We start from the raw sequence: 27,783 nt of genomic DNA, 5'->3' as shown, positions 1-27,783 counted from the left end.
CGAGACCAAAATTCATTAAAATGTTTAAATCGAAAAGTAAAAAATTACATAGGCCTACTTCTCGGCTTCAAACACATGGTCGACCTATTCATTTGTCATTCAAAAAGTTCCAGTTACTGTGTCATCAGCTGCCTCACGCAACCGCTGGACACAATAAACTGTAGTACCAAACCTAGAGACATCCAATAGCCAGAGCTGAAGGAAAAGTGGGATGGGCTGCCCTCGGGCTTTATAAATTTCCCTGACACATCCCCATTTTGCTGCACGTAGTAAATAACCAGACCTTTGTGAGACTCTTTACCACTTAAAAAGTTTTGAAGGACTTAGTTTGACAATTCGAGGAGACAATACATCTTTACAGGCAAGTGGTTTCAGACATTCTCCTAATTCCTAGTTTTTATTTAGTTTGGTTTGACCAATGTCTTTTGATAATTATATTTGCACGTTTACCTTGTTCATTGTCAATGCAATTTATATATTTGAAGCGTGTGTGTGCGTTACATAGAGTTAACATAGAAACGGCATGCACGGATCAGTTAGCACGTGATAAACCACGACCCAAACAGGAAGATGGTTTGTTTTGAACCATCTGAAAAGCACATCTGGACTTTTGCTTAACTATGAAGACGCGTTCTCAGTAGCTGTACTTTTATGAAGCTCTCGATTGTTCACCTATGGAAATGTATATTTAGGTTGTGGACAAACTGTGGATTTCAGGATTAAAAGACCAAAATATGTCCTACAATACTGTGCACCACGTTCTGAGCATCCATGGCGTTGAGCCAACTTACTTTGGCCTGTAAACACACTTATAGTATGTGACATTTGGCCTAAACTATTTAAAGCTTGTCTACTTGTTCACCCATTTTGTATTTTTTTGCTTTGTATTGTTTCTAGCCATCATTAGATGCTTTGTTGCCAACATTTATACTTTTTGTAACCACAAAATAAATAAATAAATGAATAAATAGGGTTGGCCTCCATTTTCTAACATTTTAGCCTCCTCAAATCAATTTGAGCCATGACCTCTATAAGGCTTTCATCCCACACTGTTTCTGTGGACGCCAGCCCTGGGCTAGACCACCACACCCCAGACCACTTAGACATCCCCGGGATCAGTGTCTGCTTTTGTACCTACATTTTGATATCTTTTACAATCTCAAAATGTAGGTCTGTGTGGGCTTAGTTTGCTGGCCTGCTGCTGATATTTCAGAACTGGACAGATTTGACAGATTAAACAGAGTTTCCAAAAGATTAGGGAAGCAATCATTGTTTCTACAGATGGACGCCTCTCTTGGTTTGCTGGGTTAAACCTATATGAAGGCAAAGGGGAGGGTGGCCTTATTTCAAACCCCTTATGAAATGCAGACTGGGATGTCCCACATGTAATCTCTATGTAAGGGGTTCTCTCATAAACTAGGCGAGACAGAAAAGGAAGAAGCGGCTTTTTCATGTTGATCCCTTGGTTACACAGATCTTACAAAATTGACTTAGAAACACAACATGCATTGTTTACCGAGGAGGCGTGTGCAATGTTTTTGCAGTTTCCTGCTAAGCTGAGACGGCTAATACACATGCTAATTTTGACATGACTTCAACATGCTATTACAGCTTACCTTTTCCTATAAAGCTTAGCATGAGAACACGTTTTTTTATGATCTATGAGATACAATGATGATCTGATCACTAACGACAGTAACCGAATACAGTAACTTTGAATAAAATTAGCACCCAATATCGCTTTACCCAACATGCACATTATAAACACAATACACTGTATGTGACTGTAAAACATGAATTTGTCTAGTTGTTTCTGACCACCACCCTCATGCAATACACTGTAAAACCTGACAAATTAACTCCAAAAGTTTGATCAAATTAATTGCCTAGAGCCCATTTTAGTTGAATAACTTGTATATTTTGGTGTTGTTGACTCAATTTATCCATTTCTTCAACTCAAATGGCTTGAGGCAATTCGTTTTATCAAACTATTTTAGTAAATTTATCAAGCTTTATAGTGTACATGGATTACAGTTTCAAATAGATTCTTTATTTCCCCCCACCCTCAATATTTCCTGTTTCTGGAGTACATGATAGTTTCACTTCTGCAAGGCTTCCTTAAATAATTTTGTGTTTTGTGTGAACAGTCAGTTCTAGAAAAATGCAAGATAAAATATAAGATTAGAAGTTGATTGGTTGGTTCTACATTCAGCTTTTCTTATTGACTTCCTGTCTTATTGACATCATTGCACTTGTTTGAATGGTATCCAAGATGGACAGGACTCAATAACCTGATGTTAAATCTGTCAGATCTAGATATACATCTAGAACATCATGATAGTATCTGTATTCATGTTCATATTACACAGACTAGGCTACAGCAACTGAACTGTATTGCAATGCAGTGCTTTCACTTGGTAGGCAGTCTGTAGTATTTGAAATCCCATTCAATTCTTTAACTGAGTTGATCTTTTTGCAGTGGAGTTAATTGAGATTTTGGAGTACTGAATGTGCAAATCCTGCTTATCTGGAAACTCCAGGCAGACTGGACCTATACGACTCAGCAATATGACCTTAGTCTGGTGTACACTACTCTGCACTCTCTTGTACTATCTGTAATACTATGTGCTGGATCTATATTCTATACTGTTATTCAACTCGATGGATCTCAATAAACTTTTCACAAGCCTTAAATAAATACAGTATTACTGTTTAGCCAAGAAAAGCTGGTACAGGCAGGTTTTACAGACCTAGGACTATGTTTGACACATGGCAGACCACAGAACATTTCCTTCTGGAATTATGTTAATGATCATTGAATTAGCAAGCCTGAGAAGAACCAGATGCACTTGCCCCCCCACCCCCCTTCTTCTTCTCTGATGCTGTACACACACACTTTTCTCTTCTTCTGTGGGACTGGGGGTGACAACTGAGGTCAGGTCAAATGTCTTCAGTCATAGCATGTGCTATTCCCACTTGGATCTCCTAGGGAAGCATTACCGACATCCTGGGAAGCTTTTTACATGCTGCGCCAGGTTAAAGATTAGCAAGGTCAAAGGTCAAGTGTCATCATGTAAACAGTTGCTGACCTAGTTAGCGTAGATGCTAGTTTGCTCAGCAGACTCAAGCCAGCCAACAGGTGGCCACCTGAAAACTGGTTTGGGCTTAGAATGTCTGAACTTTTTTGTTCAGGCATTTGTCAGAACATGTTTGTCTACAAATATTAAGAACCTTTTAAATTCAGTAAAATGACCTGGATCCAAATGGTTCAAATAGTTTCAGAACTTCCCTCACAAATTCCTGGGGGGAATTTCAGTGGGGGGTTTGACCCTGACTCATCCAAAACAAAGAGTCTCCAGGGAGCCATGGTTCTGGTGCCTCAAAGAGAAAAATGAAGCATTTGTTTGGTACTCCTCCGCTTCCTCCTCCTCTTCCTCTGTGCTATTGTGAGCAGCAGAGCAGGCTCTGGCCTCTGTTCTCATCCTCGGCACACCTTCTGGAATGGGGCTCAGATGACCTGGCCTTTCTATTATATTTTCTTTGAAGCTGACCTCCCTCCACTTCTCCCTGAAGCTTGTATGCCGATCAACTAAGATGTATTTTTTATCACTCGTTAACTTCTCTGATTTAGAGACCCACACCAGCATTCTAGTAGATACAGAGAGATAAACATCTAGGAGGAGGGTGAAAATCTCTTGTTAATGGCAGTCATTTTCTGTGTGCACTGGCCACAAAGCCCCATCACAGAGGAGGAGCCTGACCCTTACCCTTTAACAACTTTGGCGGCAGACAAAGGATCTGTTGATGATGTGATTTGATTTGCATGCACAACCAAGCTCACATTTGGGTCCAAAACAGCATCATGATCCCCAGCATGTGGAGTGTTGTGATTTCATTTCTCACTGTAGAAATGCCAAGTAGATGAGATGTTCTTGTCTGTGTTTACTTGTATAAAGCCTGGTTCACAGTGTTGTATGTCCAACATGGCTCATGAACAAACTCAAAACCCCTTTGCAACCTTTTGCATTGTAAGCTTTTGTGGCCAGAAAGACAATATACACGTTTTCTGTAGAAAACACTTACAAATGCATATTTTGCTGCAGTTATGGAGGAGAGGAAGCTGATTTAAATCCAAGTTTGTGATCGCAGTGAGCAGAGAAATGTGTCTATCTACTAAAACTGACACTGTTTGCAATTGGTTGGTCGAATGGAGATATTTTCCAGCTGTCACAGTGTAATGTACAACATTAATATTTTCGTTTTAACTCTCCAGGCTTTCTCAACTAATAGAGAAATGGATGATATCCAAGTTGTTGAGTCCAAGCCCCTGCTTGTTGACAGGGAATTGCCGGTAAGTGAATTGAATTGAATGATTTATAAATAAGCATTCCTAGTTACAGACACTGTCCAATTTAGTTTCATCATTGTCATAATGTTTTATTTGTATACTTTAGTCACATTTGATTGTACTGCTTGCCTGGTTACCAGTGTGGAACACTTTGGGCTCACTGTGTTCTGCTGCACCAGTGAAACTGAATCAAGTGCACCTCAATTTTATCAAGAAAAATCATAGTGTTGGTGCCCAGCTCAGATTCCTGATGTGATACTTTATTCAGTTATCCCAAAAAGTCATGTATAGTTTATATTGTAAGTCAAATGTACACTGTATTTTATTTCAGAATGAAACCTCCGGATTTACAGTACAGTTAATCTCTATAGCCTTGGTTAACTTTCCATCCTGTTTCTCTGCCCGTCTGTTTCAGGGCTTAAGGGAGGCTATACAACAACTGGTGATGAAGGTAGGTTCTCGCATCCGATGTTCTTGTAGATACACACAGCAGTACTGTATTCGCAAGAGATGGAGCTGGCTACTGTAAAGTGTACAATGCAATTTATAGCGCCATCTTGTGGTTATTCAAACCGACCCTATTAACAATTTAAAGCAGTCAGAGCCATCACACACACAAACATGACATGCAATCAAACAGAGAGAGCCTTCATGAAATTCAATCCAACCTGTACTGCAGTATTTCCAGTGTAACGGTGTAAAAGTTGTGTAACAATGTAATAGTTGTGTCACAGTGTCTACTAACATGTCTGGAAGTCAGTTGACTGTCCTGAGGTTTCTGCCTGTAGTGTTAGAGTGGAAGTTGTCCAGATCAGCAGGGTATCTCTTGTGCAGCTTACCATCTCAGGATTAGAGTCCTCGCAGGTTTCCAGGGCAAACGTTTATGCCCTCCATGTGTCTTACTTAGAGCCTCTAGTGACGCAGTTTACAGACCAGCTCCTCACCTCAACTCCTCCAGCCATCTGGAGTGCACACACACACAGACACGTAGCACATACACACACACACACACACACACACACACACACACACACACACACACACACACACACACACACACACACACACACACACTAACACGTAGCCCTCATCAGTTATCTCTCCTAGTGAGACAGCATGTGTAAAGGTATTTGTGTATGTATACAAGGAGTAGTGCAGAAAGTCTTTGTTGTTTACTTCAGGTCTTGCAAATGGGTTTTGTGAATGAGTTTGCCGGCCGCTGCCCTCCAGCAATGGACCCTGGTGGAGGGAACAAGTTACTGCCATGACTGTATACCACACAGTATTTTATAGTGCTGCGAAGTACTACAAATAGGACTTTTACATTAGAGAGTATCTGATTGATAGGTTTCTGCTCTATCACTGGCCTTCCAAATAATTATTAACAGTACAACATTGTTACTACAGCACTGCGTAAAAATATAATTATCCTACATAGTAGTTAAAGTACCAAGCTTCTATTCTTATTCCAGTGCATTTGGCGAACTGATGGAAAACAGTATGTTTCTGCCCTGTCAATTAATTGATTGAGTTTAACATGGTGCACTTCACAGTTCAGCCTACTATTACAGATGTTGTCCCAACATACACTTTCTAGTTCAGGTATTGCTTTGTCTATCTACTTAACTCTGGGTTGTAAGAGTATCTGATTTGAATTGGTTTCTGCCAAGTCACTGTCCTCTCACAGCATACCAGATGCATCTTGCCATGTGATCCCAATACTACTTTACATTAATGTAATTCCTTCCTATCAGAAGGATTTAAGTTTTACTGTACTTTAAATCTTAAGACAATTAACAATTGTAACAATATAGTTTAAGTATTTTTAAGAACATTTCTTTAAAATGGATAGATTCATTACTTCCAAGTAACCAACTAGTGTAGCTGGTTCTTAATGCTTTTTTGAAGTAGTTTATTTTTTTCTGTACATTCTTGCCCACTATGGCTCGGCCAATCATCAAACACCTTTTTGAAAACACGTTTCCTAATGTTGTATTGGTAAGAAGGGGAATCCAAACCTCTCGCTCCAAAGTAGTGACATTCGGTGTTGGCGTGTTACTGCTTTATTGATTGTTCTCACAGCATATCAGATGCACATACCATGCGATCCAGATAATACTTCACATGAATGTATTTATTTCCTAGAAAAGGGCTTTAAGCTCAAGCATATTCATTGTTACTCTGAGTTCAGGAGGCTGTTGATGTCCATGTTTCCAAGGCTAGGGCCGCATGAGAATATGTAGGTTTGAATAATTGTTTTCAGCGCATCCGTGTGCTTCCGAATAACACATTTGTCTTCGAATACACCCTTAAAGACTTATTTTATTTAGCATTTACTGTTATTTTGTTATCTACACTTTACAGTATAATGTTAAGGAAGTGGAAAGTATATTACATGAATATTTGTGAGACAGCTTCGAAAGTCATATCATGAATGCCCCAACCACCATGACTTGCATAGAACCTCAACAAATGAAATTTACAATGCCCTGCTGGCTGACATTGGCTGATCCAATTTAAGGATCTCTTCAGCTAGAATTAGCTTGTTTTGACCAGCCTGCAAAGGCTGACGGGAGGTTCAGGGGCTTATGCACTAGTAAGCAGCATGGGTATAAAACACCACTCCCAGACCAGTGCAGGCACTGAAGTACCTTCAGAGGCTTACCACTTATTGGATCTATATCTCAGAAGTACCACTACTACTATCCCACTACTTGCGAGCCACAATCAACAACCACTAGTAAACATGGTTCTGGAAGATTCTGACATGGACATGGTCATCCCTGAGATTGAAGTCACTGTAAGTCTGGCCCTTTTGCGAAACTTTTTTACAATTTATATTTTGGATTTTTGTGGAACTTCTTACACACTTAACTTCAGATTTGATGTAGTACCTTGGGTGTACAGCTTAAGGCCCCCCAAAAAAAGATGGTTGTATTGATGCAGCTACGGTTAGGGTTTTTTCTTGGCTTGGTGTCAGACAATATTGAGTGCATCGAGACCAGCTTCAGACACAAATGGTCTTAAACTATCTGTCCTCCACCTTCCCCTGCCCACATGATCCCTCATCCAGCAGAACCTGCCACTTTACCTATATCTACACTGGTTATTGCACTGAATATTGTACAGATAATTCCAAAAATGTTACAGATATATGTTGAGAGGTGCGGGACCAAGAATTGTTACAAATGGCAAACCTGAAACTTGGAGAAGGTTTGAAATAATAATTTAAAAAAGTTGAATTGGTGTCATGGATTACAGTTCATAAATGATTCAGGAAAATACATAAAACCGTAGCAGTCATGATAGAGTAAAATTACAGGAAAAACATTGTATCACCCTTGTTTTTTGACAGCTGAATGGTGGCTTTCAGAGTTATGTTTTTTAAGGATTATTCTCTGAAACATTGCTGAGGACCAGCTAAGCAAGGTTTCGTTTTTCTAGGAGCATGATGTGGAGACTCCCCACGGAAGAATCCACTGCACCATGAAGGGGGTGCCCAAAGGGGACAGACCAGTCATCCTGACCTTCCACGACATTGGGCTGAACCGTAAGTCACACTATATATAAAGATTCAGAGTTTTTCCCTTCCTGGTTATCAGTGTTAATCTATGGGTTTCTGCAAAGCCGTTTGTGGCATCGCTTATAGAAAGGGCTGTACAAATAAAGTTTGATTTTAATTTGATCCCACCCAAGTTAGACTTTGAGAGAACACCCCAGTCTCTATATTTGATTTCCCCCATCCTAACTTTCCAGCGGACTCTCAGCCAAGTCCTGCTGAACCTACTGTACATCATGCCCCAGAGTCAAAGGGGAGTCCTCAAACTACCTCTGTTCCACATAATTTACACCCGGTCCCTTACACCCTTGTCGTTTTCCAGACAAGACCTGTTTCGACTCACTCTTCAATCATGAGGATATGCTGGAGATCATGCAGCACTTTGCTGTGTGCCATGTCAATGCCCCTGGACAACACGAGGGTGCCAGCACATTCTCCACCGGGTGAGGGCATCTTCCTGGTTAGCATGGAATGGAGGCCAAGCTGTCTGTAACCTTTGACCCTTACTGACACAAACACACACCATAGGAGAGCCTGGTTAAGTTGCAACCTACTTTAAGACATGAGTTGATAAGGCGTTCCCAGAAAGGGCAATGTGATTATCTCCAGTCCATCTGATACCTTTGATGGTTCAGTGTTCATGACCATCTACAACCTGGTGGGACACCTCCTATCGGACCTGAATTGTATAGATAACCAATGGCAATAATAGATAAGAACATTGTAAGACCATAAAAGACGAGATGGGATGTTTATGTAAGTACATGAGAAGTACATGAGAACTCAATGTACTTTTTTGTCTTTTTCAGGTATGAGTACCCATCCATGGACCAGCTGTCTGAGTCTCTGCCTTTGGTCCTCAAACATTTTGGGTAAGTGATCAACCTTAAAATCTGCCAAAAGGTCCTGTCCAGAATTGTCTTCTGTACATTTCAGGAAGGTTTCCGTTTCTAATCTGTAATTCGCTCTAAATATTCCGCTTTGTCATGTGACCACAGGCTGAAGAGTGTGATTGGCATTGGCATTGGAGCTGGAGCTTACATCCTGACCCGCTTCGCTGTGAGTTTGACATCCTCTTAGATTTTCTTTTTTTTTTCCATCATGCTTCACAATTATTAAGTTTTTCAATCAAACAAGGATTACAGAACCTCCACTTGGTGCTGATTTTGGCAGAAAAGCTTTGCTTATTGCTCTAGCATGCTGAGCTAAAGTCTTTGGAATGTTCTAGAATAGCTCAATAGCAACATGGGCCTCTGTGGGAGGGGGGCTGTCTTTGTGGGGGGTTCTCTTTGTTGATACACAGCTGATGCACACTTTCAGGATATCTTAACTCTTTGCTAAGCCTCACGGTCATTGACCCTAGACGTTTACGTAATAATTGTCTGAAGCTTCTCTCAGACATACAATTTCACCATAGACAAACGTCCGATAAAGCCTTGCCAAAGAACTTTATGGAACTTTCACGTTGGTTTAATTGGTATGTTTTTTTTGTGTTGTAGCTGGACTACCCAGCCATGGTGGAGGGGCTGCTGCTCATCAACATCAACCCATGTGCTGAGGGCTGGATGGACTGGGCAGCACAGAAGGTAATCACCAAACCACATACCTGCTGTGCACATACCTGTCCACAAATGCAAAACCAGTAAACTCAGGTCACTACAATGCCATTGGCCTCAAGTTGTAATTTACAGCACAGTCTAGCAAGTCATGTTTGTCTTCCAATGTCCTTGCAGATCACTGGCTGGGCCCACGCCATGCCTGACATGATCATCTCCCACCTGTTTGGAAAGGTAAACCTTCTGATGCTGAACCCACATCACATGACTTTCTACCGCTGTTTACTGTAATACACCGGTTGGAGAGCACGTTGCTATGACGATGAGGTCACAGAGTGTAATCCCTGTTTGTTTGTCGTTTACAGGAGGAGATCCACAACAACCTTGACCTGATCGCCACCTACCGCCACCACATCACCACCGACATGAACCAGTTCAACCTGCAACACTTTGTCAAGTCTTACACCAGGTACATACACAATCGTATTTCCCTTCTCCACACAATAGACCACATAAACTTATGTGTCTACTCTGCCCAGTTAAGCCTAATCAAGTGCTTCATTCGCACTACACATCCAAATCCATTAATAATCCTGACAAGAGTTACTTTATTTAGGTGATTTGTTTTAGCTCCCCCAACAACCCTGTGTTTACTCCTACAGCCGAAGGGACCTAGAGATTGAGAGGCCAATCCCTGGGGGCGGTTCCACCGTCAAAACTCTCAAGTACGTTTCTCACCCATCAGAAAACCCCTTATGTTTGATATTCAAATTGGCTATATTTCCCAGGTGTGAAATGAACTGCCCCTTCTGCCCCCTCAGGTGTCCTTCTCTTCTGGTGGTTGGGGACAGCTCTCCAGCGGTCGATGCTGTGGTACGTGCCAGCCCAACCCTCTTTAGTGCTTAACCCTTTTTCAAATCATTAAGATGTGTGGCTGCACAGCACAGCGTAATGGTGTGTTCGATCTTTCCATTCACCAAGGATAACGCTCGGTGTTAGATACACATCTAAAAGTTAACCTGTTTTTCCTGACTTGTTTGAGACAAAGGGTTATTTTTCTTTTTTTAATAAAACTATGTACCAAGCATCTGATATTGAGCACAGTGGTTTGAACACAGTGCCCAAGTAGGTCTATAAATGTATATTGAGTTTAGGATTAAAGCCCTACAATTGCAATACATGCTTTGATTGTTCAGTTAAATGTTTGACAGTCATTGCTCAAAGAACTGTTCTTTGCACCCATAGGTTGAGTGCAACACCAAACTGGACCCGACTAAAACCACACTGCTCAAGGTAAGTGTCCTCTACCGCTATCTCATTAATGGTTATTAATAACTGGGCTGCTGATAAGAGTCCTGTAGCTCAGTACTAGTGGGTAACTGATTAACCTGTGCTGGGTTCACTCAGACCACCAGGCTCAACCCTCAGGCCCTGGCCCCCCCCGGTCAACCCCAGTTCACACTGACCAACCTGCTTATCTGGGTCATATGTGCCCTCAGCCTAAACTAACGATGCCATTAAAGTCTTGAGACTGGCATTTTAGTGGGCGCTAACTGTCAAGAGGCTAGTGGAAGACTGCATGGAGCATTGCCTGTTGGGAACAAGGTGTAAAACAATGGCTGTTGAGTTGTAATGAGGGGTAATGGAGAGTGACCATGTTTGGCTGTTTGTGTTATCGTACTAACTTGCATAATAACACTCTCTGTTTCCCTCTTTTCCCCTGCAGATGGCTGACTGTGGAGGCATGCCCCAAATTGACCAGGTGTGTTAATGCCCTTCTTAACTCTTGTTTATGTATTCAGGCAGGATGGGACAAGATGGGAAGAGGGGGGGGGGGGGGGGGGGGGATAATGATCGGGGTGGTGGGAGGGGGCTATGCCCAGCTTCACTTAAGAGCATTAGCGCCAGCCAACAAGCCAACGAGGGTAGCAAGTATTAATACCCAGCCTAGCACCTGCTATCAGCAGCTGCTGTTTTTTGCACTCAGTATCACTAATTCTGGGAAACAGGACTGTGTCTGTCAGTGGAAATGTAAACAACCCTGGATGACAACTCTCTCTGTGTTATTGCTCTCTCTAGCCTGCCAAACTGACAGAAGCCTTCAAGTACTTCATCCAAGGCATGGGATACAGTAAGTACACACTTATCTCACTAGTATGAACCTACCAATTAACATGGAACTCTGCTTCCTTCCAAGGTTTAAATTGAGGCATGAAAGGCACACATTATGATCAGTGAGATGTGTATCATCGTACATGAAACACCCAGAAATAAACATCCTCGGATTATGTGTGAAGGGAAGCATGTCTGACACCTAGTGGTGATATTAATACCTTCACCTGCAGACTTGATCAACATTCTGGTGTCAACCTGTGTGTGCCCTCGAATCACTTGAGGCACACTGCTCTCCACATGCTCCGAATTACGACTTATTAAAGACACCTAATAACCTATAATCCAAAACCATCAAGGATACAGAAGAATGGCACTTTGATATGATCACACCACACGTGTTTAGAATTAGAATGACTAATGGAGGTATTTTCCTCCTCCTTTCCAAGTGCCCTCCGCCAGTATGACCAGACTGGTTCGTTCTCGTACCGCCTCCGGTTCCAGCATCACCTCCTTTGAAGGCAATCGCTCCAGGTCTCACACTGGTGACGGCAACCGGTCTCGCTCTCACACCAACGATGGCAACCGCTCGCGGTCCCACACTACTGATAACCAGCGTGGACGCTCCCACACAGACGCGCCCATGGACGGCTCGGGAAACCGCAGCACAGAGCCCGCGGTTCTCAAGTCCACTGAAGTGTCCTGCTAGGCTGTGACCCCCCCCCACCCCTCTACCACCACACCTTGTGACCTGGTGACCTGTCCCATGCCCTGGGGGTCCTGCTGCGGTGCCACTAACCACACACACACTCTCACATGCATATGCACATACACACACTCTCACATGCATATGCACATACACACACTCTCACATGCATATACACATACACACACGCGTCTTTGGATTTTGCTGGCAACACCGTATCAGAGAATATTGGAGAAAGCTGTGGGTGTGAGCGCAAACAAAAGCTAGTCTTTTTAATCTCCAATTTTATCTGTTAATTTTTTTTCTTCTTTTCTAGCTGTTCTGGTTGTGGTTTTTCTTTTCATTGACACAGCTTTCTCAAATATATGATCAATTCTGTCTGACTGTGACTGTTTATCATTAACTTTCTTTTCGTTGTGTAATTACTGTGTATATGAAGGAGTCTTTAGACGTGGAAGAGAGGCAGGTGAAAATGGCAGTTTTCTTTATTAAAACTAGCTGTTCTATCTTTGAAACGAAGGGACAGAATCAATAAGTATCATGTATAGAACATTCCTCTGTTTCAGTGTGATCCTTGTCATTTTCACAATTGTTTTTGTTCTATAACTATTTTTATTCAAGATCAGTTCATTTAAAATTGTTCTTGGTTCATCTGTTACTTATCCCTGTCAAACTCTCAAATCAAAATGATTGTAGAAATTCCTTAAGAACATGTGCTAGGCTTTTCGCTAATCCAAAAAAAAGCAAAAACTTGCATGAAACAGCTGTTAAGTTGTATTGCTTTATTAATCAATCACAGCATCAGGCAAAAACAAATTTTTAATACACATTTCTATGATTATTTTTATGCAATTAAGCACAACAGAACAAACATGTGCCATCAAATCCTACGCTGCAGACTTCATGCTCCTTTGAAGCAGTGGTTTGGAGAGGGTAACAGTAATGCATCCACATTTATTGAAGGATAATTAGCCATAAAGCTTTAACCACCTTGTACTTGTCTAATCCTTCTTGTACTTGCACTACATCAGCTTTGAAGACCAATACAAACGTAGCTTTGTAAAGATGCACAACTGACTAATGCTGTAGACAAAGAAGCATTAAAGAAATTGCATAACGGTTTGTATTTATTAAAAAATTTGAAAAAAATAAATAACTTGTAACTGACCCTTCTGTCTTTATTTCCCAATTCTTTTTGAGTATAGCTATGAAATCTGCTTGGTCTTAACACCTCACCATCTCTTACTAGGTAAATTCATTTCACTAGCTCTGAAACTACTACATCAGTTAGCTACAAGATTTTATAAAAGGTTTGTCAATGTCAGTAATTTAGTATTGCAGATATACATAAATAAATAAATCCCAAAATTATTCATAAACTTTACTGGTGAGCTAGTATTGTCAAAGCAACCTGCATGGTACTCTGATTTGAAGACGGCATGTTTTACAAACCTTCAGTTTGTAATTATATTTAGAATAATTTTTAATTAACAATTTTCCATTAGGAAAAAAACTGTAGAAAAATCCCATTGTACAAAAAATACTTGCAAAATATTGCACAAAATGCAATATATCACATACAACTGAAAACACAAAAAAGGCCCCTCCAAATATAAAATAGTGAGTAGAGCCCTAACGAACAGGATTGACATCCCTCAGTTCGCAACCCCGGGGTAACCGTAGTAGCTCTCCAGCCCAGCAAAGATATCATTGGGGTTTCTGCAGCTGAGGTTGCAGAAGCAGGCCTGGATCCACATGAGCGGCCATGTAAACACAGCTCCGCTGGGACACTCAAACTCCACCTGGATGGTCTTAGACTTGTAGGGGATGCAGCAACGCTGGTCTGAGGGCACACATACACCACAGTACTTGGGCTGGTAGGCCTTCCTGCTGATGCAGCCTGAGAGCGTGAAGTTGGCTGGCTCCTCCCTGTAGATGTGCAGGCACTTTTTCCCTGGCTGACAGGGGCGGGGAAGAGAAAGAGGAGAGGTTTGATTAGAAGCCCTCACCGATGCATTCAGAATTAGTTTGACATATTTGTCCTCTGTCCTTTTCCTGCCGGCTCTCCCAGCTGAGACTAGGGGTTGGCACGACAACCGCATTACCCAGACTACCCCCCGTTCAGACTATCCATGTGTTATCAACTGCAGCTGGGTTAATAGGACCAGCTGGGAGAGATCAGTGTTGGGATTAGTGAGTCGGTATGAGACTGTGCCGTTTGGTCTTCTTAACAAATAATTTACGAGGATTATGGAGAAAGAAGGGGGCTATTTAATGGAACCATGTCATACACCAAAACAACAAACATGACAGGTAGGGATGGGGGAAACTAAGCTTTCCAAAGCAACAAGCTATTTGAAACAATTGTGTCAAAAAAGTAGCGCTTTTTCGAAGCATTTGATACATCTTCTCCATAGGGACATCTGCTGGTCAGTTCATGGTATGGCGACTGTATCGAGACTTGAGTCTCACAATCGTCATCAATTTGATAAATAAAAGTTATGTGACAAATGTTTCGATGTGCAAGTGTCAAAAATATGTTATCATATATCTTGTTGTATTATAAACACCGTAACGTCTTTGCTACTTTACATTCATAAGATTTACTTTTAGGTTCTAATTTCACAATTGGAGGTAAGTGGAGTAACCCTAACCCTAACCCTTGTGGTAAGAACGCTGCCCCTTAGTCTAAGATAGTGAGATTGAAACCCTCTGACCTTGTTTTAGTGGAAGTATATGCTGAATGAATACATTATAATTTAGCTAAGGTTTTGGAACATGCTTTTGCAACCGGGAAAGGGATGGCCACATTTGAAGGCTGGCAAAACTAGAGAAAGATGTATGTGCTTGTGTACACCTACTCTCTCACATCTCGCATCTATATAGCTCTGTCTATCTATCTGTTTCTGGCTCTGTCAATGAATGTATTCTATAGCGTCCGTGAATATGTCTCCTCTCCATAACTTAGAAATATTAGTGATTTCTGATGTCTTAAGCGTTTGAATAAAAGGCAGTTTGTCTCGGACTGTAGCACGACACTGTCAGCAAGCTTCAACAGGCGATCACATGTTTTTTGCCCATTTGAAGCCACACTCGACATGTTTGTGTCGGTACCAATTGCCTCGAAAGGTCGATACCGCTTTGTGAGCACGGCTTTGAGCGTAACATCACAAATGACAGGGAAAGGGTGTGTGTGTGTGTGTGTGTGTGTTTTGTGCATTTCATGATGACAGTGCATGTACAAGATTGCTGCACCTTGATGTGCTTGGTGATGTCCACATCGCAGGGTCGTAAATTGCAGAGGCGTGATTCCTGGGTCATCTGGCAGCGCTCGTTGGCATTGGAGATCCTCAAGGACAGTCCTCGGCCACATGTCTTTGAGCAGGGGCTCCAGGAGGTAGTCTGGGTAATGCAGTTCTTATGCCAGCTCCTGGTCTCAGCTGGGAGAGCTAGCACAAAGAGGGGGAGGGACAGAATCTAAATACTTAAAACATATTCTAATACATGCATCTGTACTCTTTGTGTAAGAGTGCAGCTGCTATTTGTATCCCTCAGTTAGACAAACATCTACTTCATTCAAGTTTCCCTCTGGCTTGGTGTACTTGGACTATGAATGGCTGGAGACTTGAAACCTTCCAAAAATAATAGTATGACTGAGTCCACAGGAAAGGCTTTGGCTAATCCTAACAAACACACCCTAACTTCTAATTCATCCTGGACTTGAAACTATCTCGCACCCTCTTATCCAGAATCACACACACACACATTGATCTGAAACCGAACGTTAGCCAAAATCACCACTGTTACTTTGGATTGCGTGTATGTGCTTATGTGTCAGTGTGTTGATGTCCCATGAGCCTGTCCCCTACATCATACCTTCCACGGCGTGTCGTGGGTTGGTCTTGCGCCCCCTCCTGGCCTCGTCACAGATCCACTCCTCGCAGCAGCGCCCAGGGATCTTGACCCAGCGGGGCGTCTGACACCACACCCGCGGTGGCTGGGAGTCGTTGCAGAGCGCCACGCAACCGATGGCGCCATTTACGCAAACACACTGGTACTTGCAGTTGGGCTTGAAGCTCTGGCCGTTGCGGTAGATAACACCATCATGCTCACAGCCAGTGCCAACCATATCTGGAGAGCAGGGAAGGAGGCACTCACAAACCATAGACAGACACACACAGAGTAGCAGGACAGACTATACTTGAATAAGGAATAATCTTCTCCAATTCAAACTAAACTAAATATATCGTTAGACATTCAAAAAAGTATTTATACTAGATATTTCGTTTATTTAGTCAGTTAGCTTCATCTTTTTGGCATGTTAAACATGATACAGTATCATACAGTAATATTACAGTACGATATGAACGTGCTAGTTGTTTTAGTTGACTGCACGTCTACTCGTTGTGTTCAGGTACAGGTTAGGGTGCGTTGGTGAGTGACACTTACATGCACACACTCCTTTTTCGTACCTAGGCTTGTCAGAGCTGTAGTCACAGTACAGTCCCTTATGGTAGTCACAGGTGACTGCCTCGTTGCACTCCTCTCCAACCTGCCTGGCGCAGGTCCTACAGCACTCACAGCCGTCCATGAGGAGGCTGACCCCAGGAGGACAGGAGGGGGTGCTGTGGGGACACTGGCACGGCCAATGGCAGTACTGCGTTCTGTTGTAGAGCTCGGTAGTGGTGGGGAGCTCGGCTGGGGTCGCCACGGTGGTGGAGGTCTGGGAGTAGGCCTGGGGAGGGAACAAAGCAGGGGGGGGGGTTCATTTTATTGTGCCAACCCTAACCCTTCTAAAGGATTACGGCTCTGATTTCTCTGTCATGTGCCCTGCAACAAGTGTGTGCCCTTAAGATATTTAACCATTTATGAATATGAAGTATATCTGACAATAAGATTGAATGGCTTAGTAACTTCCTCCTTGATGCTTTTGAGCTCATTCAAAGAATACTGGAGAGGCCTGACAGTTTTGACATGTTCACTTGGTACCTTCCAAATGTCTTCAACAGCTGCAGCAACAATATGCTTTCAATATGTCAGGTTTCTCTCCCTGTGTGAATTGCCTCGACAAACTAATGTGCGCTCAAGCCAGGATCAAAAACAGAGGAGTATTACTGCACTTCTGAACAGATGTTTTTTGTGAACAAGCCATAGGGGACTGCTTAACAACATAACAAAGGTTGCCAGGTTAGTCTTGAAATAGTATGAGTCTCTTCAGAGAACAGGACAGCCTTCTGAGTCATCTGTGCATCAATAACTTGACTTGTGGCTTTGTATCTGTATTTTGAGATTTGTAGCTTATTTTCAAGAAACGGTGTATTTTTGTTTTAAACATACAAGGTGATGGGTTAGGGTTAGTCTGACCTATAGTTAGTCTGACACATTTGGCAAATAATGTAAATTAGCTCAATCTTAGTCATGCCACTGAGGTCAACTTCTGGGCATTTCTGTCTGCTGCCGTTAGGACCTGTTAATTCCACAATAACAACAGCGTCAACCACGTTTACTGCAGCTACAGTAATCTACAGCTATGTACTACAGCCAATTTGGTAGGGGTTTAACAATCGAATGATTTTAATCATTTAGTTCAGGGGGGCATTGCAATTTCGCAATATCACTACAAGTATGCCTAAGGATATTTTCCTCGTGGCTTTATTGAGAAAAGAATACGATTTGATAAGGTATTAAGTAAATCCCGGTAGACCTTTTAATATCCGAACCTTTTTACTTTGTATGTGAGGGAACAGGTTTTAGACCTTTGCACAGCACATTTAGATTAACTGACCCATTCCATCGACCCCTAAAAATAGGTCTCGTGGGCGTAGACTACCTATGTGCCTTTTAATGCGTGGCAAATCGATTACATATCTAGTGTACAGGTCCAGAGTACAATAGCCTACATAAGAAAATAGTAAATATATTTCAATGAAAAATAGAAAAGACCGTCGTCCGTCGAACTCTCAACTATGATACAAAAATGTAAGCGTCTGTCAGGAAAAGCCTCGTGAACCAGAACTAAATGATTACGTCCAATTAAAAAGTGAAACGTGGAAACTATCCCTGAATAACCACAAGGAGGCAGCTCTCTATAGCAATAAAACCACAGGGAGCCGACTGCACTGCAGAAAGTTTCACAGGAGGTGACATTATTGTCTGAAATATCGTACAAATACCAAGACACCTAACTATAGCCGTATTGTGCGACATTTTAACAGAAAATACAAATTAGTTGGCCAAGATAACTGCGCCCGGTGGACGTGCCTTTCTTTGATCAAAATGTAGTCACGTTAGTCACATGAAAACGAGACTCTTAAATATGTTTATTTCATTATTTTAAGAAAATAAGAAGAATTGGGTTTCGGTCAAGTTTATCTGAGATAATCTATTTATGGTGCAGGTCTCACCTGTTGCATCCCGGCTGCTATGAGAATCCACACCAGGAGCCAACTCATCACTGATTAGGAGTTGTAAATTCATCGAGTCCAGAATTAGTCCCTTACTAAAAACAAAATAATTTGCTCTCCATAAGTCTCCAGCATTGTAGCTGTGTGGCTGTCATCTCCATGAGCGCTGTCTCTGTCCCGTGAAGGGAGATGATATTAAAAGCTCCGTGGTGCTGACGTCAGGTCTAAGGACGAACCCCGCAGTTTTCCCCCTGGCAGTCGGTTCTGCTATTTCCCCTCCGCTCCACTCTCTCCCGCTGCTCCTCACGCGCGTGAGCCCGCCCTGAAATAAGGCAACCGCCGGTGGCCGAGGCGTGTCTGGTGAGCTGCGATATCTATCACAGCTTCGCAAAACATACATTTTCTTTGATATAACGATATACCTGTACATAGTCTGTCGTAGAGACGTTTCAAATAAAACTGGAAACGCCAAGAATGAATCCACTTTCCAAACCTTGAGGCTACTTTTTATATGGTGCCATGCAACGTTTTGAGAAGTCATATAGGCCTAAGGACGATATGGAAAAGGTTCACTTGTAGTTCGCAGTAGACCCAACTTCAAGGATGGAAATTCATTAGGTTGTCTGTCTGTCTGGCTCACAGATGTTCAATCAAAATCACACTGATGTCATGTATTTTCATGTCCATTAGGCCTATATTACTTACCAAAAATCCAGCTTTAAATGGTTTTGTAGTTAGATGACATAGTTATCTATTTTGGACCTAGAAAATGCCAGTGGTTTATAGCTGCTACTTTGGAAAATGTCTGAAGGCAAAACAATGTGATTATTTGAAAAGCAGTCATTACACACATGTTGAGCACAAGCTCCAACAAACATATTAATTTCTCAATTCAGCCACAAGTCAACACAGTGATAAAAACCCTCTTAAAATGGGACTCTGTTATATTTGTCTGATGCAATACCAGGAGTAAAACACCAGGTACAGCCACATACAATTACACTTTCCCTACAGTAACTTAACATTTTAAATGATTCTGCTTGTTACAAATGTATTGCACTGGGTTACCTTATGAGTAACAGGGTAATTACGCTGCTTGTCCATCCAATCCAATCTTTCAATTATACAACTGTAATATTGATAGATTGAAATATTTGATAGCCTAATTTATAGTAGTATTAATGAATTTATCAGCAGTTTGCTCAGTCCCTTCTAAATAAATGAAACCTGCACAGTTTCCCCCGTGTTTACATGTTTCTACTCTCATTATGAGTTGAGGTATTTCTACTGTTTCAGCCAACATGATTGTTATCAAATTACAACTAGCCTACTAGTAGTTGTAACCTCAGAACACAGGCTGCATACTGTATATGCTGATGTAAAAATGGTTGAAGGTTAAAGTTTGTAATTCTTTTCATCCTCCAACCAACATCAGTATTTAGAGAGCAAGCTCTGTAGCATGTATAGCTGTCTGAAACAGGTTGTGTATTGAGAGAGGATATGGCAATCTCAGCTCAGTCGTGTCCAGTAATTACAGTCTTTATATAGCTAGCTGTGGTCAGGGACACATGGGCAAGGAAAACATCTGGTATAGGTCCCATAGTTTAAGTCTGCAGGCCAAAAGTGGCTAGCTATACCAGAACAGACATCACATGGTGACCGTTGTTTACACAGAACGTCCTCACCTGTTGCACTGTAACTGTGAGCTTGCACAGGCTGACACCGTGACACTCATTATAGCTCAATTACCTTCATCAGTAGTTTCAGTATGGCTGCGGAGATTGTGGAGATTTTAATGATTGCGATGACGGTTAGTACAAGTTTAATTCCGTTTAATTCCATTATTTTCAAATTTTGCCAATACAATGATAATTATTCATCTTATTGGCTCTGAGCCTCAAAAGCAAAGAATACGCTTCTAATTGGCCATAGCATATGGGCACATGCAATTATGTTTCAATTTCTTGTTAAAAAATGTGTATAAAGCTTTTTTTAATAACATTATTAAAGTTCACCAGCTGGTCCTCCAATATATTCATGATTAGACGTTCTTGCTGTTCCTGCTGTTTGAATAGCCTCCATCCTACTGTTTCTTATGGTTCAAGGAGCTTGACTTGATAACATTTGTTAAAGTATACATGGGATCCGTCTGGTGCCTAATAGATGTCAGTAAGGACACTTGGAAAACAACTTCAACAGGGATACCTAGAATCCCGAAGCGAATCAGATAGTTAACAATAGTGACTGCAGTCTTTAGGAACGTTAACTTCATATAATTTGGCTGATTGTCCTTATTGGTTCAAGTGTGCATCCTTGGCATCCAATCGTGTTTGATTTCATTTTCCAAAATGTCCACAGGCTACACCCGTTTGAAGGTTCCACAATGGATTACATGTTATGCTCACTTCACACCATGCACTGACTGAGCTCCAAAATCCATCTGACTTTGACAGTGAAGCTAACCAAGACTCTTACACACAATTATGCTATAATGCTACCAGGCAGGATGCACCACTTGCTTCAAAATGCTACGCTAGTTGTCATTCCATACTTCATCTTAGTTTGGTTAGAGCTGCTTCTGTTCATCAGAAGTCCACTGTTTATACAAGAATGACTAACAACTGCTATAAAAACCAGTGGTCCAAGAGAATTACTCAAAGATCCCAGCCAGTTTTATGTCACACTGCAAACCACCCTTGTCCTCTCCATGGCCTTAAATGCCAGGCACTGGCATGTATGGAACTGCAAACTCAGTAGCTAATTACACTTAAGGGCATGTGGTAAAAAATCAGTCAAAATACCCCCCGCCCCCACTACCAGTACTATCCAATACACACACACACACGTATACGCACACAAACAAACACACATACAAAAAGTGGTCACCAGCTGAGATTCATATCTTTCTTCCTGATCTAGGCATTAAAGGGCAACAGTAACACTAATGGACTTTCTTGTCAAACCTAACACATTGTGTCTTTATAAAGCATTCCACGCTTTGTTTGTCTCCAGAGTTTTTGGCAGGCGAGCGGTGACCTACACAAAAGAAGGGATTTAGGAAGCTGCCAGGTTCTACAATAGCAAAGCTTTCCTACAGCACACTAAAGGTCTGTCACAGACTCCATACTGAACACTGGGCACTGGTGTGTGTATGAAAACCGTTGCTATCCTGGTGAGGTGCGTTACGTTACAGAAGCTTTGGCAATTAAATACAAGCTGAATGTCAGCCATACATCAACCATGGGGTATTTACGCACAAGGCTTTGAACAATATGTTTTAGACATGCCACTAACAATATCACGTAAAGACTGACAACACATACAACTCCTAGGATGTGAATCCTAAAGCAAGTCTGTGATTGAATGAGTTGTCAACATTCACCTTAAATGTACCAAGCCCAGCCAAACCAATCATTTTTCTATGATGCCTGCATTCACCCTAGATGTGACTTAGCCTGGGAACATGACTTTAGCTAAAGGAGTTTCCATTACAAGTCAGTGACTGGTGCTAATTGATGGGCTTCTAGTTTTACTGAGGCACGACATTGTCAGAGCTTTCAACAACTACTTATCACAATCTCTCTTGTCAGCCTGCAGGTATTCATCTGAGTGGCAGAGGACAGTAACCTCTAAGTGTTAGCAGCCACACATTCACCATCACTGTTGTCTCTACCCAACCTCTCCTAATCCTGCCTGCTTGAGGGAAGCTTTGGATTTCTGAAGTTGACATTTTCTTCTTTCCGCATTGCCTATTGAAGGTATTGCGCAAATTACCAGTTTCCAATGTCGTGTCATGTTTGAAATGTTTGAAAAATAGCCACAAGATGCCTGAAATTTATGTTGTTTATCTGATGGGTTTTTTGGGGGGTGGGGAGGAAACCAGAGGGATGCAGACACACAAAGTATCTGTTTCCCTGTGCGGTCCTAACTATCTCACATCTGCTCTAAGTAATGCCAGAGGTGCTTGGGGGGGTGGAGGGGAGTCTGGGATCCATCATGGCTGACTTGGATTCTTTCCCCCCAGAGCCAAAAAATAGGATTTGGCTGAACTCACGCCTGGAGCACCCGCAGTAGCCAAAATTACTTTAGTCCAAAGGCCGCCAGTCTTACGCAATCACAGGCCCACTGAGACAGTTGAGACTTGGCTGAACGTGGTTCATTACAGGGAAGTAGACATGCCTGGATTGCTGCCCATGGCAGACCAGTGCTAGCTGGTGAGGTGTATTAGCCATTTAGAACTCTAGTATGACAGTGACAGGTTGTGTTAGTAGATTAGAAGCAGGTCAATTTAGGAGGAATTTGAGGAATGCTTGAGAATGGTAGGTATTTCCATCTTACTCAAGATTTTTAATGACAGTAGTTGCATACGCAGAATACCATACCAGATATGGGCAGACTGCCGTTGACACGTATGTTTTTCTATCTTGCTTGATATAGTTCTGGACAACCAACCCCTAAAAGTCAAACATTATGGAGAACAAGTCCAAACCAAACAGAAGCTGAAGCTTCAATATGAATCTTCCTGCCTCCTGAGGTCATGCCTACTGACCTAAAGTTCATTGGTCTCACCTCTCCATGCCCTCCTTGACGTATTTTAAGTATTTTAAATCTCATCATTGTCTTGTCACGACACCTTCTAACCTGCACAGAGTTTAGACCAACGTTTAGAGGCAGTTCCCACATGGGCACGCTCAGACAAAAATGCCAAAACTCAGCTGTATGCATCATTTCCTGTCGGACCTCCACACCTGTCATATATACTCTTCTTCAGTTATCGGCTCAGAGTACATTCGGATGATGGCTATGAATGTACATATGTTCCAACATATTTTTATTTATCGGTGTTAGGTGTAGGCAGTGCCTTGGATGCAGAACTGATCTTAGACCAGTTGAAACTCAGCACGTCCAACATTCAACAGACTTCTGAAGATAGAAGATTGATTGGATTTAGATATCTTGAGATGTTGACTCCAGGATCCGTTCATCGCAGGGTCTGGAGAACTCAGACACACATCATTGACTACAAATCAAACGGTGTATAAATTCCGTGGATGTCTAAAAAAGATTAGCCTTGGATCGTTTCTCAGAAGTAATAAAACTAATAATCCTCCTGGAAAGTTAGCAGTTAGATAACTATTGAAGCTATCCTGTGGAAACAGTTCTTGGACAGATCTCCTTTTTTTCTTGTGCCTGAAGAGATACACTAGCTTCCCTTTCTAGAGCAACTACACAAGACAGCTATTGAGCCATTGCACTTTTAAAGGTTATACAAAGCAATCACCTATCGGTAAACACTTTACTGAACTTTTAAGTAGACATTCCTCAGAGAAGACAATGACAATGATAGACTATGAAAGGTGAATGGAGAGTTGCACGGTTATAGTATCCATGCAATACATTTCAGATAATCCACATATTTATAATGAACATGGCTTTGTGAAATTCAATCCTGTAGGATGGCATTTATATTAGGGATGACACAAACAGCAACATGATTACACAAGGCATTACAGATTTAGAATCTTTAAGGGAGTCATCGCAGGGAAGATGCTTTTACTTGGCTTAAAAGTGTTGTGGGGTGTGTGTGTGTGTGTGTGTGGGAGGGGATGGCATCAACTTTCACAGGTGCTCGGTCAAAACATTTTAAAAATAGCCTGTAGTGCAAGATTAACTGTGTAATATCAAATAAATGGTGTAATGACTAGGTAATGGGTGATGACACAGCAATAACACAGATTCCAATCTGGCTCCTAAGGCGGACTGACTGGATCTACTGGTGCAGCTGCTTATTATGGGCTGGGCTGGGCTGGCATCGCAACCGATAGTTACCTTCCCTGGACTTGAAGGCTGGCATTATCCCTAGGCCATTATGAGGCTGTGCTGTGTGTTGCAGAGTGTGTGTATGTGGATCCTAGGACACTGTACACAGGTGGCTCTGTTATAGAAACTGCTGTAATCACAGGGCGCAGAGCACTAATCCCACCCAGCCATTAGGACCACTTTCCCCAGCCTCAGGACCTCTGACACACACACACACACACACACACACACACACACACACACACACCACAGCGCTCCCCTGTTTCAAAGTCTTCACTAGTATTGATCTTCATCGATGGGGTTATTGCGCTCGGCATAATGCGTTCACCTCAGTGTCTTTCCAAGCGCATCTTTATTGAAATAGACTGGCTGTGTATTGTGTCGCTGACACGCGTGACGGAGAAGGATGATCTCAGAATCCTGCCACGCATTGTGTGAGCACCACCACTCACGGCAGCATCAGGTGCTGTCATGCTGCTGGAGGTTGCTCAGGGGATTCGCTGTGTACAGAGGTCAAGAGGAATTCAGCAGGATGACACAATTCCCCAGAGGTTTCATAGGCTCTCAAAAGCAATGTAGAATGGACTTTAACCATGACTTTAATGGTAAGTCAGGCCTCCTTCCACCCAACTACACTCCAGTGTTGAATTACCCCAGAAAAAAAGCCTCATACAACAGTCATATGATGTGTGTCAATGTGTGTGTGTGCTCAAGTGTGCGCCATGAAGGACTAAGACACAGACCAGGTAACTTATCAGAAAAAGTGAAACAGAAACAGAGAAAACTAGAGAGAGCACGCATGGTAAGTAAGTAAGTACATTTTATCTATAAAGCACACTCTAACACAGCAAAGCTGACCGAGGTGCCGAACAAAAGCACAAAAAAATCACCCCAAAATGGTGGTGATGACAGCCTCAGTATTACAACTTAGGCTTACCTAGATTCATTAACTAGGCTACACAGATCATGGTGAGCTCCACTGAGTGGTAAAGGGATTTCTCGGAAGATCTTCGAAACTTTCTAAAAACAGATAACAATACAGACTTACACACACACAAAACATATTCTGATTGTGTTTATTTGAGCTCTCGTCATGGCCTTGTTCCGTATTTATTGTAAAACAGCAGCCATAGCCACACTAATTACAGGTATGACTGTTGTTGGAATGTGCATCGTTTTGAGGAAAAACTGAACAATGTTGGGAGTCAGATGGCTGAGCGGTGAGGGAGTCTGGCTAGTAATCTGAAGGTTGCCAGTTCGATTCCCAGCCGTGCCAAATGATGTTGTGTCCTTGGGCAAGGCACTTCACCCTACTTGCCTCGGGGAGAATGTCCCTGTACTTACTGTAAGTCGCTCTGGATAAGAGCGTCTGCTAAATGACTAAATGTAAATGTAAAATTGAAAGGAAATCTGGACAAACAGAAAGCTCACAGACCACCAGAACGTTCCTGGGCAACCTTCTTTCTTCCAAATTAAGGAGAAAGCCTTTTAATATGGACATGTCTTGATATAGATGACTGGAAATAAAAGATGAAGGAGATTCTTTGCAATCTATAAAAAGGCATGTAATTTTAAATGGCGGATGTGGGACTCATTTCTTCTTGAAACGTTCAAAAATGCCTCCTGAGTCCAGGCTAAGAAAGGAACATCTGACTAGCGCCACCGCTAGCTATCATAGGCCAACACTAACCATAGGCAGCACCATCTGTCTATAGGGTACAGAGACAGAAAGACGGCTAGTGATGGATAAAGAGAGTAATAAAGAAACAGTCTACAAATCATTTACCACCTTCAAGGTTTAACAGACACTTGTCTGCCACATGTCTTGTAAACGGGCAACAAGACGGTCATCATGAAACCCTGTTGGACTGACTCCCAGAGGGAAAGAGATCTCCACGAGTGCCAAACAAACGTCATATTTACGACAGAACACCTGTTGGTCATGTTTGTGAGCTTTTTACGGGAATCAATAAGTCATAATTATGGTTTGAAGCCTCCTATTTAATCTCCTGTAGTCCTTTTAATCTTTTGTAGATAAGTATGCTCATAATACCATACTCGGTTTGACATGTGTGGTTAACTCCCTGAAACTGTAACTGTTCCAGGCTATTGACTGAAATGAGGGTAGACCCAACATATTGTATGAGATGACCAATATGAACAGACTGGAGGATAGAACCTTATAGTGGTCTGCCACACTAAAGGGTGTGTGGTAAAAATGCAACCAGTTTCAATACAGTGCAACCAGTTTAAATATAGTAACTATATAAAATAGAAGTAAACAAAATAGAGAAGTGTATCAGAATTAGAACGTACTTCTTCTTTGGTTCTTGTTTTTTGTTATTGTCATTGCAGGTCTTGGTTTTTGCTGTACAATGTACAAGTTCAGTCACACACATCCCTATTCATCCAAAATCAAATGTGTGTTAAATAATTCACTCATTCTGATCATTTTTTCTTGCTGCTGTTGGTAAAGTAGTTTCTCTGAAAATAATAAATAGACACTACTTTTTAAAATCTATGTATTCTTAAGAGTTAAGCCGACATTTGACCAATACATTCCAATATAGTTCAAATGAAACACAAACCATGGTTTCAATAACGTTATTCAGTAGAGACCTGGAAGTATCTCCAAGAGGCCAGAAATGTCACTTTTAAAGCCCTCTAGTTTATTTCAGTGCAAACCAAAATGAGCACATCCTCCTGGTGAACCACAACTGTTACACCCCCTCTATGTGATCATGTGACATCAGCCAACACCCAGCTCACCAGCATGGAGGAGGACTGCTGCAGGCTGCTGGGTTCAGCTCATGTCTTAGAATGAGAGTCCTGTCAAAGGGGCAGTGAGTTGTCAAAACAGTGTAATTCTATCTCCTCTCCACCAAAGGCTATGCCCTCTGAAAACATTACTGGACCACCTAGTGCATGAGCAAGACTGCTTTCCGGTTGCACTGCCAGTCATTTGGGTTTGAACTGGCAATGGACACGTTTTTCCTTTCTGTCTTTTTACCCCTCTCTACTTGCAAATTCCATACATTTTGCATGCATGTTATGAGACATAATGTCAGTGTGTGTGTTCTGAAACTTGTAATGATACCCCATTCAAGGCACTCCTTTGCATTTCCCATTGTTGCCCATTGTTCATGAGAAACATGTACATTTCCATGTAAATGTTCAACAGGTTTTCTATTTAAGTTGTTAAAGCTATTGCAGCATTAATTAACCAGTTGATTGTGGGGAGGGAGGTCCGTCCTGTTAGTCTGCTAACCACAGACCTC

At 42.0% G+C, this 27,783-nt stretch overlaps 2 protein-coding genes across 2 annotated transcripts; one reads left to right on the top strand and one right to left on the bottom strand.

Annotated features, from left to right (window-relative positions):
• Positions 1-268: 268 nt before the first annotated feature.
• ndrg1a (N-myc downstream regulated 1a) lies at positions 269-13,275 on the top strand. Its single transcript, XM_067255350.1, has 16 exons — positions 269-361; positions 4,274-4,351; positions 4,764-4,799; positions 7,793-7,898; positions 8,230-8,350; positions 8,717-8,779; positions 8,906-8,966; positions 9,407-9,493; positions 9,641-9,697; positions 9,829-9,932; positions 10,126-10,188; positions 10,285-10,336; positions 10,709-10,756; positions 11,190-11,225; positions 11,543-11,594; positions 12,025-13,275. Exons 2-16 carry the CDS (start codon positions 4,295-4,297, stop codon positions 12,282-12,284), a joined length of 1,203 nt encoding a protein of 400 aa, XP_067111451.1. The 5' UTR covers positions 269-361; positions 4,274-4,294; the 3' UTR covers positions 12,285-13,275.
• A 165-nt stretch (positions 13,276-13,440) lies between these two features.
• On the bottom strand, positions 13,441-18,871 carry ccn4a (cellular communication network factor 4a). The gene is made up of 5 exons (XM_067255351.1): positions 18,686-18,871; positions 16,731-17,016; positions 16,158-16,412; positions 15,537-15,730; positions 13,441-14,239 (listed from the first exon to the last, which is right to left on the bottom strand). The coding sequence occupies exons 1-5, from the start codon at positions 18,731-18,733 to the stop codon at positions 13,937-13,939; spliced, it is 1,086 nt and encodes a 361-aa protein (XP_067111452.1). The 5' UTR covers positions 18,734-18,871; the 3' UTR covers positions 13,441-13,936.
• Positions 18,872-27,783: the final 8,912 nt, after the last annotated feature.

This window comes from Osmerus mordax, chromosome 18 (assembly GCF_038355195.1).
Source record: "Osmerus mordax isolate fOsmMor3 chromosome 18, fOsmMor3.pri, whole genome shotgun sequence".
In the NCBI taxonomy this organism is placed as follows: Eukaryota; Metazoa; Chordata; class Actinopteri; order Osmeriformes; family Osmeridae; genus Osmerus; species Osmerus mordax.
The sequence above is the reverse complement of the archived record's forward strand: the minus strand, read 5'-3'. Positions and strand labels throughout refer to the sequence as shown.